The sequence below is a fragment of the Musa acuminata genome, chromosome BXJ3-5, assembly GCF_036884655.1.
Source record: "Musa acuminata AAA Group cultivar baxijiao chromosome BXJ3-5, Cavendish_Baxijiao_AAA, whole genome shotgun sequence".
In the NCBI taxonomy this organism is placed as follows: Eukaryota; Viridiplantae; Streptophyta; class Magnoliopsida; order Zingiberales; family Musaceae; genus Musa; species Musa acuminata.
The window spans coordinates 41,561,737-41,574,290 of NC_088353.1; the positions used below are offsets into that span (position 1 = coordinate 41,561,737).

The 12,554-nt window shown below is 35.2% G+C and overlaps 1 protein-coding gene across 1 annotated transcript; it reads right to left on the reverse strand.

Moving 5' to 3' along the window:
* Positions 1-239: 239 nt before the first annotated feature.
* On the reverse strand, positions 240-12,554 carry LOC135637875 (uncharacterized). The gene is made up of 14 exons (XM_065150730.1): positions 12,371-12,554; positions 12,240-12,285; positions 11,935-12,135; positions 11,703-11,839; positions 11,477-11,626; positions 9,386-9,487; positions 5,935-6,099; positions 5,638-5,748; positions 3,859-3,956; positions 3,285-3,408; positions 2,454-2,543; positions 1,871-1,915; positions 686-1,006; positions 240-590 (listed from the first exon to the last, which is right to left on the reverse strand). Exons 1-14 carry the CDS (start codon positions 12,425-12,427, stop codon positions 561-563), a joined length of 1,677 nt encoding a protein of 558 aa, XP_065006802.1. The 5' UTR covers positions 12,428-12,554; the 3' UTR covers positions 240-560.

Sequence of the window (12,554 nt, forward strand, 5' to 3'; positions counted from 1 at the left end):
TACAAAATCAACCGAAAAATTATGAAAGCCATGGATAAAAAGTAATGTCAGCAAAGGACCGTAGCAAACATTTCCTAAAGCTTGTAATTAATGTGCTATGATCAACTGGAAAATGGTTACAGATGATCATACAGTCCACTATCCACTATAGTGGTTTGACTCTAATAGCCTCATTCCACCATGATGAACACATCATTATTTGGCACCAACCTTCAGCGATGTCATAACCACTCCGCTGCTACATCAAAGTGCTGAGAGTCACAGCTTTGTGTTTTTATTAGAAATAACGTCGGAGTCCGATGCGATGATAGTTCACATCCAGAAAGTAACAATTATTGAACATGCAGATTTCTTAACTAGCTTGTAGCATGGGAAAAAAGCTCTGCAAGTTCTAAAGAAAGGAGACCCTACTGGCTGAGGAATGACTTACTCCCAGCTGCAATTTTAGCAGATGAGTTTTCAACACCTGTGCTAGCAACACATGTTACAGTGGAGATTTGAGTACGACGATTCTCTCCGATGCGCACTACAGGTTTCCTTGTACGATGAGACACCAATTGCTACTGCATTTTGCATAAACTTGATGGCACCTGCAAGACATCAAAAACACCATTAGTTGTACAACCAATTGAGAAGAACTTCACCTACAAAGGAAAGCTCAGTGAAGTGTGACACTGTTCGTTACCTTCACATGATGCGGCATGATCTTTATATCATACGGCACATGAAGCCATTCGTCGAGAGAATGCGATAGGAAATTCTCAGGCTTACTTGTATATACATCTGCATATTGATGGATGTGGTAGGAAAATGCTGACTCATGACCAGTGTCAGTGAGGAATGTTGCACCGAAGAAACTATTGAACATACTCCGCATTGTAGATCGACAATGTCGCCTTTCCACATTAAGTTCATCTGCCAGTTTGCGGTAAGCTGGTCCTCTCTCTGTGCTAACCACTGTGGCATAAAGTTTGCTGAGTAACTCCTCAATAATGTGGAATTTTGCCTGAATGAGATAACATAGTTGGATTATGAAAAGTATATGTTTTGGTGGCTCAAGTAGAAGACAATACTCATTGTACTTACAGTAGATTTGCTATTACAAAATTACGTTATCAAAAATATCCAGAAACAAAATCGTTCATTCAGATACATATAATATAGCCAAAAGACGCTGGAAGTTAAATAACGCTAATATGCCAAAACGCCCAAGACGTTAGGCACTCGCCCAAGCGAAGCAAGAGGCCCACAAATATTGATTTTTTTTTAAATATAGCAAATTATTTTAGATGGTCTTTCTTTTCATATATATATATATATATATATATATATATATATTGATGCATTATTGATGCATGTGATTCCAGCATTATTGATGCATCTAATTACCGACCTTGGAAAGCCACTTGGATGCATAACAATATAATTCTACAAAAGAATCAAGTTTGTAGCATAATTTGGAGAATAATCATGCAAGGCCACCTTAGAAGGTGTATGAAAAGCCAAATTGTTACCAACAAAGATTGTCTCTGTTTGATGAGGTAAAAATTGAGAACATTCTGTAATCCTCCTGTAAACATCTAAAGTGCTATCAACAAAGACCGCCTCTGTTTGAGGTAAAGCTTGAGAACATTCTGTAATTCTCAAGTAAACATCTAAAGTGACGAGCATATTGAAGCTCCTGTTCCGTGATTGAGGCGCCATCGATCACTCTCACCAGTTGGCAGGTAAAAGTACTAAATTGTGTTCATTATCTATAAAGTTGTGCCGTGTAGAGCAACATCAAGAAGCACTAAAAATTAAGTTCATTAAACTATCAACAAACACACAAATTGATGAGTGAATATGAGATTTAGTAGAATCTTTTCACCTGTTGAAACCGGTAGCTCTCATCATTTAGGATCTTTATCTCACTCTGCAAGGATGAAATCAACTTCATAAAACAACTCAATTTAGATATGAAACACCAAGAACTGAAGTTGGAAACTAAAATTGTAGTTTACTATCAAAACCAGTCTACAGATATCAACACAGATTCTAATTATGATCAGTATCATCACTTATCATTTAGTTGATCAGAACCAATAACCAACAATGTGTGGACCATATCTGGTACCATTCTGTATTTGTTTATTATATTTTGTCTTGGTTGGTACCGGATGCAACGGTTGGTATACCACCTACTACACTGGTACTGTACTAATCTGGTAGATCACCAAAGCTGATACAGGACCCATATCTTAAAACCTTGATTACCGATGACTAAATATCTTGATTAATGTTACAAAAGATGTTTTATAACAATCATGAATAATGCAGGTAATACATAAATATCAAATAAGTAAAATAAATACAACATAATTATAATTATCTACATAATGTTAACTTTTTTCTGCACCGAGCGAATTAAATGATTCCCAGAACTATTAGATAATAGTGTATCAAAATGCTACCTCGAGTTCATGAATGATTGCAGCAGTTCGCCAACCAGCTTGTGAAGGCCCCCTCAAGTCACTAAACAAGTGATCACCAAAATATATTACCTAAATATAAAACATAAGAATCTTATAAGGTGAAAAAACATATAAAATCAACAAACAAGAATGTCACCGAGATATAAAGAACCATGCTTAAGGCACACCGGGCAGATGTTTCCTTGTGATAATTTGAACAGGAGTTTGTCAAGTGATTCATCACTGACTTTGGAGTGCACTTTAAAATTCTAGCTACCAAGCCATTCATTTTGAATTTGTAAAATCCTAAAAGTTTTTAAAACCAAAAATGAAAAATGAGGCAGAACGTTATAAAACTTCCTAGTGCTGGTGCTACATGCCTTTTTTTCTGATTAGTCATGTTCCATGTCCAATGAACATTAACAAACAATATAACAAATTCAAATTTACAGCTGATCTGTGCAATACTAAATGCTGATGGAGATTTTTGGCTTATAGTGTTTCAGAACATGCTTCACTTGGCTTCAATTGTCACACACCTGGAACATAGGTCAATTATTTAAACTAGTGATGAACTCGTATACATTGACATGTACAGAACCACAGGCAAATGATGACCAAACAATTTTTACATTGACATATGTAAAAGCACAAGATTGAAACAAACAAATTGACTATATCAACATGCAAATATTTCAAGTATGCACATCACAGAGAGAACAATAATACAAACACAAAATAATGTTGACTCCATTCTGGTTTTATCAGGACAATGAAAAAAAATACTTATTTAAGAAAAATTCAATAAAAGAAAAAAAAAAGATTATATACCTCAGGTCCTTTCCACTTTGTAATTTGTAGAAATGATTTGAGGCAACCATGATAATAGACTTGGCTAGGGAGAAATTTTCCCACAGCTGTAAAAGCCAGAGTATCCTTCTCTATATCATAGCATCTATATGAACACAAGTAATTAGAAACAAATGGAACACAAAACAACAGTAGTAATTTATGTTTTTATTCTAAATCTTGAAAATGGTTGCTTGTGGTTATGATGCTAGAATTGAACATATTCAACTTGCACATACAACAGAAGCAACAAATAACATAGTTGGACAGAAAGCAATCAGCAATCTGAAGTAGCTGAAAGAAGATGCATAGAGTCCCCAAAAATTTCAAAATGCAAACAAATTTTTTCTTCATCAAGTGAAGCATTAACAAAAGCCTCCAGGAATATTTTCACTTTATAAAGTGAAACATTAATTAAGGTCCCTCAATACTAATTAGAATTAATTAAGCCAATTTCTTAACTAATATTTCTTGTAACATAAATGATAGAAAAAACCATAAATGATGACACAAAGCTTATATTTAATTAAATGATAAAAGCGTAATAGGAATTTACCGGAACGGATGCTCAGATGTGTAGAAGTGTGGCTTATTAGCCTGAGCAATCACAACATCAAAAAGTTCCCTCCAAGAATTTCTCTCACCACTATTGTCCTATTAAATAAGGTAGCAAAATTAAATAAGAACAAGAAACAGAACTTCCCACTGAACATAAGGGAAGTTGGTTAAATACATGAAAATATTTGTGAAACAATAAATTAACAACAATAGAACTAGGAATATTAGGATGCACTGAGCGTAGATCACGATCCCACAAGATAAATATTGAACTAATGTCAGGAAGTGCGATCACCTAGATTGGGCAGATGGGATCAAAGGGATGACGATCAGCCAAAAGATAAATTTCGAGAGAAAATTAAAACAAACAGAATAACTAGGGATTATTTTTTTCAAAATATTAAACATGTAAACTTAAAAATGCTTCATATTTATTTACAAAAAAGATAATATTGTTTTGGTAAAATAACAAAATTATTTACGTTTATAGTAAAAATTTAAGACAATGAATCAAGCTGTAAAATTTTAATAGTTTTTTTAGTTCTGGTACTGTTTCCCCTTGTCCTTTACAATTATCCACAGGAAGGCATATGAATAAGAATTGACACACAAAATGTCCATGAATGTGGTTGTCTCCATGGTTCAAACATGTATACCATTACTGCAAGCAAGGTTGTATACATCCTACACTACAGATGTACACAGCCTTACCTCAACAAAATTGTGAGTTAACAATAACATCATGAAGATCCTAAAATAATATGATAACCTTGATGTAGGCGTCACCGAGACAAGTATCTGCAGATGTGTCGTGTCATGATTTATATTCTCAAATGATAGTGGCAATTCCAATGAAAGAAAATTTAACAAAGATTGATTAAGGTTGTACAAACACATCCATAGTGGGGATACAGATGAACCAGTTTGATGAGTGGATAAATTTGTATTACTTATGTGGGAGGAGGTACAAAACAAGCTTTATTATAAAAGCAAAAAGAAAAATGGCTCTTAATTTGACAAGAAATATTGGCTCTTAATTTGACAAGAAATATTGCCCTAAACAAAGCTCAATGTGGAAAAGATGCATGAAACCAACACCAGTTAATTGGGACCTGACATTGTTCTGATATTCCACACACACACACACACAACATCACATGTTTTAGTGGTGAAAAACAACCAATAATTGGGATCTGACATTGTTCTGATATTCCACATAATTAAAATACACACACACACACACACACACAACATCACATGTTTTAGTGGTGAAAAACAGCCAATAATCCTATCGTGAGAAAAATTGCAAGCTGTGGATTTTGCGGGACATATTTCTTACTTGAAAATAGAAATCAAGTTAGCTCACAGTAACCAATTATGTACTATATCATATGTCCAAATAATATTTCAGTAATTGATTTCTGTTTGCATGAGCTTAAGCAACATCAAATGATGAATGTACTACTGAACTATGAGAAACATTGTAGACTCTTCTTCTAAATGCTATTTACCATAAGATCAGAACATGAATCACTACTTTTGATGAAAGGAAATCAGTTATTTATTCTTAAAGACTGTAAAATGTGTGGACATAGTAGAAAGAGATTCACAGCATAGTAAGAAAGAAGAGTAAAGCTGAGTGAAGGAAATACACATGTTAAAGTGTTAATCCATCACAATTTAAACATACATTGTGTGATTGACACCTAGTTAAGCATGAATATCTCTTTACTATTGAACACAAGACATAGAAATAACTAAATTTTGGAAATATCACCTCTAGCATGAAACGCATGCCCCCATCCACAAAATAGTATGGAGAATTGGTTAGTAGAAAAAGTTTCTTTCCCTTTGCTTTCAGCTTCTTTAGAAGGCCTAACACTTGACTCTGTAGAAAACAAGCATGTGATTTTATGTTGTTAACTTGTATCAGAAACATATCGAGCAAATTTTGATACTGGGTTCAGTCTAAGTACTTATGCTATAACATGATATTCAGAAACTTCTCATTTAAGGCCAAATAAGCAAATATTAACTAGAAAAACTATAAAGACCGATGGACTGTTCTGCTTACATTTTTTAGTAGGTACTTTGTAGGATCAGAAAGAATCCCTTTGTGAAGCAAGCCACTTCTATGTACATGCTGAATTGCTTGGCTTATGTCTTCATAGACATTGGAAGCATCAAATTCTAACTTGGCATCTACAAAATGCTGTATGATATCTGCAATTAGGCATACCTGCAACAGTAGAAGAGAAGCAAATATCATACATGGTAGACACCTACATGTCAAAAGAACAATTTTAATCTTCAAAAAATAGAAACAGAAACTTGGCGTCTACAATGCTGTATGATATCTGAAACTAGGCATGCCTACAATCATTAAAAAAGATAAATTCATACAAGATAGACACCTATGCATCAAGAAAACAATTATCAACTTAAAAAATAAGAAACAGAATGAAAGAATCTGACAAGTGGCACAAAGACATGTAATGACCATTCGACATCAAGACAAACAATTTAAACTAATAAGTAGTTTGGCATGAATCAAAGAATGTAGTGCTCATTTATTTTCTAACTGAACCAAAAGGAGACTTGGAGAAGCATGATCTCAGATATGCTCTTCATCAATGAAGGGGTCATAATATCATAATATTCTGCATGCTAAAAGAAGCTGTTGCTCTTATTGGAAGATAGTGAACGCAGAACCAGAAGACTGAAGAAATAGTTATATTTTCTTTGGTTAATTATTAACTGAAAATTGAACTAGGGAGATCTCTTGTAAGGACATGCCTCAGAATTATGGAAAGTTGATGGCATATTTATACAGTCAAACCCGAGAAGATGCAGGCTTGCACATAGATGCTAAACTCAGAGAAAAGAAGACATGACTCAGGTTATCCTCGGGAAAATAAGTTAATGTTTAGAGGACAATGTACATAACATCTTAACCGTAAAAGGATGTCCTTGCAGTTTCTTAGAATAAATTAAGTTGCTGAATCTTGACATAGGTTATTAAATATCCATCCAAATCTAAAACATACTTCAGAATATGTCACTCTAAGTGTTATCACTTTTATAATTTGACTTAATTGTCAACTTATGACATATTCTTGTGATCCCCTCTTAAATTTTAACCTGAACCTAACAAAGTGTCCGTAGTGGGTCAAGCGGTAGTCAGGTGGCGTGCCGAGCAGCATGATCAGGTGGTGCAACATGCTATTGAGCAGCACCAAATGCAGTCTAGCAGCTCGAGGTATTATCAGACAGCCATCAGGTAGCGATGATCCAATAAAGGTTAGAAATCAGCTTCCTATTCCACTCTTCCCCCTCTCCCTCTTGCTCCTGCCACTCCGTCACTCTAACCCTTCCTCTTCTGCTATTTCCCATCCTCCTCCAATTTCCACCCACTTAGTATTTCTTCCTCCTCTTCAAGCTTCCATAGTTTTTCATTTTCTGACATACAGATGATGCCAGAAGCAAAATTCATGGACAAATTGACCAGAATAGGTTTGGAGTGCCAGAGCATTCTGGCTTATTTCCAGCCAATTCTCTGATCAATGGAGCTGATTTTGGCCCACATTGGCCGATCCTGATTTTCTGAAAACAATGACCAAATAAATCACTAAAAACATACTCTCATAAGTGCATGTGTTAAATTGAGTTTCATGAGATCCTATGGTCAGCTAGCTTAATCATTCGTTGACGTTCATTAATATGCACAACCAGAAGAAATAGTTGCTTAAGTTGATTATGCTGCCCTCAGGGTTACTGAGAATAACTCCCATCAAGTTCAAGTTAAAACATAGTGTTCAGATTAAATTATGACCAATTTTGTTACGATGAACCAGTCCAATCACTAAACTGGCCAATTCATCCCAGCTATATTAAATTTTGATAGTCTGATGACATAATCAATACTTAATATGTGTGTGTGTGTATACATATATATATATACATGTACATATACATATACATACACATACACATACACATACACATACACATACACATACACACACACATACATATACATATATACATATATATGTGTGTGTGTGTACACATATATTGAATTATAACCAATTTTGTTATGATGAACCAGTCCAATCACTAAACCGGTCGATTCATCCCAGCTATATTAAATTTCCATAGTCTGATGACATAATCGATACTTAATATCACATGCCATGAAGAAAGAGGGGTAGTTTGCAGAGGAACCCATAGGTGTGATCCACAATTTGGCACTTCAGCCAACTGCAAGTCTTCTAGCTTCCAGTCATCCACTCTCCACTGACAGCTAAAGAGATCAATTCTCTTTGACATTTTTATTTCCTTACAACCTTTACCCTTTTATCTCCCTTTTGTCCATCGGAATATTTGTGACATCATGGTGTATTTCCAAACAATGTTGATGACACATACCATAAGATTGATATGGAGTGTTCTGCTAAAACTACAATTTTGGATCAAATTACTCAAGCCAACAATATACGGAAGTATATCTGATATTCTGATATATCTTTAAACAGTATCACACAATGGAAAGTATAGAAAAAAGTATATCATATATCTTTAAATTATTCAGGACAGCATCACACAATGGAATGACAAAAAGAACTATAGGAGTTTGAAGATAGGAGATAATACAAGTAATATGTGTACTGGAGATTCTGCAGAAATGCATGTCCAAAGATGCTTATTGGAAGGAAAGAAAAACAACAACAAACTATAATGTCCCAACTCCCAACTATTTGGGGTTAGCTACATGGATCTTTTACTACCATGGAATTTTATAGAAAGCAATATTCCTAGTTAACAAAGAACATTTAAATAATTTTTATTTATTCTAGTAACATCCTCTTTAGGCCTACCCTTCTTCACAACACTAATACTACTTGTCTCACATCTTCTAATTACAACATCCATAGGATAGGTCTCCTTAGCATAAAAGAAATATAAATTCATAATTATTTATATAAGTTGAGCTTACAATAATTTTGTGAAACCATAATTTGGAAAAAGATGCACAATGCAAGGCAGCATGATCCTTATTATGAACATCAAATAACATGTTAAATGTTACTAAAACATTATAAAGAATAGTTCTTTTTTTTCCTCCTACATGACGTGTATGATCATTAACACCTCAGTACCAAGTTACAGTATATCAACATTAAATTATTGCAATTGACCTTGTTGACACACTTCAGTATGAATCAACAGAAATGAAACCAAACTGGAAAATAATATGAATAAGTTACAATTGGCACCACTTATTAATTGTATTTTTTTCTGGAAACGGAAGAATGAAACCATATAGAGGTGTTTCTTCCTGTGTGTAATAACTCACTTGAGTACAAAAGCTTACAAAGACAAAAGATTCAGATAGAAGAAAGAAAGGGGAAGAAGATTTGAGGAAAATAAACACCAGAACCTAACAGGCATGTAAGACCATGTCATACAGCAAACAGAAGTCTGCACTAATATGAGATAGGAATGCCACATGAAACTCAATTTACCTCACTAAAACAGAAAAAATCCATCAGACCAACAAGCACACGTGCTTGAGCTCGACCAATATGACGAGTGCCATACATGTCCTTTATCTTCTCCAAGCTAAGCTGATGAACAACCATAAGAAATAGGCTGACATTGCAAGTGGCAAGTAATCTTATTGCAATTAAGGTGAAACAAGTAACACATTGGATTTTTCAAATAGTAGAAAAAGCTTACTGCCATGTAAAGGAAAATATTAAGCATAGCATCACAACACTTCATATTATGAGTTGTGACAATGTATCAACATGAAGGCTATTTTTCTTTTTATGATATACATATTTATCAACAGATATGATACATATAATTATTAGACATACAAACACAACCATGTTCATACATGCACTTACCGAACAACACAGCAACTGTGGGACATTTAGGGTCCCCTTTATTCTTGGTTAGCAACCTGTATCTCTCCCTACTTTTGTTTCTTCAGTTTTCCACAATCACCTATATGAGAGGGTCACTTGCACCCCTTTCATTATATATTTCCCTTTTGAACATTGTGAATTGTGAACACCAAGTTGTCTTTAACCTAAAAGGATAATACATAATGAACACAGATAATGCAAGTATCTAGGTAGCTAAAGTCTTTTGAGTGATTGAATTTTGCATGCATGGATCTCTCTGTATCTTTCTCTAGTATATACCTATAAGTCAGGACAAATTTGATTTCCTGACAGGAAAACTTCCACCACCTTGTCCAGCATGGTCTGATTATTTATGTAATTATTATCATCAAGCTCTGATGCACCTTAAATCACTAGTGAATTTATAAATGATCAAATGCATACATCTTCAGAAGTTAAAAACTGTAGTCTAAGTTTCTCCTAAATCCTAATTTAAATCAAATGCACTTTTCAGTCTTTTTGGCCAAAAGTTTCCTGCACTTCTCTTATAGCTGTTATCTCCATATCTTTAACTTATCCTAATTGAATTTCAAAAATTATATTAACAAGCTTAGCAATATTTTTGTGCTATTATTTTCTATTTGATGTTGTATAATTAAGAAGAAAGATCAAAACTCTAATTCAGTCCATAGTTTTCATAAATTTCTGAGTAGCAGCGGCTGATCTAAGAAGAGGTGTATGCTAACAAATCAAAAGATATAATGGTTTAGCATAGCACTCTATTAAATATTTTCCCTGTCTTCATCTTTGCCAAAAGAAAATGCTTAAAATTTTAGATGCAAATGCTAATACCTACATCATTCTCTTCATACAAGAATGTCTTAGTAGCTCACTTAACACTATAAAATAACTTGGTTCAGCATTTTGACAAATCAACCCAGATCCATGTTCTTTCTTATTACTTAATTTCTTGTCTGAAGGAAAACCATAGACTGAGGTTTTAGTTCTGCTAAACAAGCACCCGTAACCTAATAATTGAAATTGGTTCTTCACTTCTTCCTCTTAGAAAAGTTAGCATTATAGCAAACAAAAGTAAAATCGTAATCTTTTCCTCGCTTGTCATTGCCATATCTGTCAACTAAAGAACATATTATACCAATCAGAGTATGCTTAATTGTTTATTACTAAGAATCTAGCAAGACTGATGTCTCTCATTAATATTATATAATTTCCTGGAAATATTGCATAAAATAATCTTGAAATCAGGACAATCAGATGTCATCATAGGCTAACAGTACTGCCAAATTCATTAAAACAAAATCACAGTGAGATCTGTCCGTATTTCAGCAAACAACTGGACATTATTGGTCCATAGACATACAAGTAGTGGATCAACATAATTCGACAGAATATAAAACAAAAGGTCATCCTGATTACAAGCTGCTACCTAATGTGTATTATACCAAGTTAATCATATCCAATTTGCCTGGAGGCAACAATTATTTTCTTAAACCTTATCTTCATGTGTTTGCAATACCATAAAGCTTCAGAAATAAGTAACCAATTTAGAAAGTATTCATGCATCATTCAAGGGGTATAATAACCGCAAGATTGTGTAGATCATCTGGCATGAATAAAGCCAAAATGAATATCCCAAACTCTGCAGAATAAGGCTTATATACAGATAAATGGCAAAGAGGTCACCTTGTGGCGTCCAAAAAAGCATCCATCTGGCTCAATGGACCCAAAGAAATCAAGCTTCAGAAGACATCCTCTGAGTCTGTCATAGCACAGGCCCCTGATAGGAAAGGTTGGATCGTACTCAAATTGCAAGCAACTTTCAGGATACCGAAGCTGAGACCCACATCCAATAAAATCTAAGGTCAGCTCACCCAACTACCGCAGATACAAAACTCCATTGACAACTAACCTCATTAACAAGATGCTTTTTTGCAAGGTCATAGATCAAACTTTGCAAGTGTTCCGAGTAATGAGCCAATGTGTAGTCATAATCAAAACCATAGACTTGTATATCATCCAACCTAACGTTCCTATTCACGTAGATACCTGCAATCCAAAGAATGAACGCGAGATAAGTCCCAAAGATTTCATTTTCCAAACCAAAAATCTTGATAGATAGACACACAGAGAGGCATGCATACCTTCCGGGTTCATCTTAGGCATTTCCTTGAGCGCGACGGGAATGTTAAGAAAGCTCCGCTTTGCTGCCTCATACTCATGCTGGATCTTCTCGATTTCATCCTCGAATTTGATCATGTCGAGTGAACATTTATGATGGTCGGCTTCCACATCCAGAGCCATCGAGCTACCAAACCTCCGCACAGATCCTCCGACCTTAAACCCTAACAACAAAAACCCTACGATTAATCCAAGGAACCCCCTTCCAGCCGGACCAGCAGGACCAATCGAGGAGGCAAAACAGGCGGAACAAGATCGGAACACTAACCTGCATGCCATCCCGGGCGACAAGAACTGATTGAGAGGACCGACTCCTGCAAGACAAGACGAGAGGAAGGACAGAATGAGCCCGGAATAAAGACTGGACAAGAAGAAAATGACGGTCCATGAGCTCGTCACCATGATTCGGTCGCCGGAGGACAAGAAGGAGAGTAGGGCTCTTCGCCTAGCCGCCATTAACCCCGATGGAGACCGAGGAAACAATTAGGTCGGGACGAGGTAGCTCGATAGCTTGCGGCGGAGACGAGAGAAGAGGAAACCGTGAGGAGCGCAAGAGCGGGAGGAGTTCCGGGGTCGGTCATCA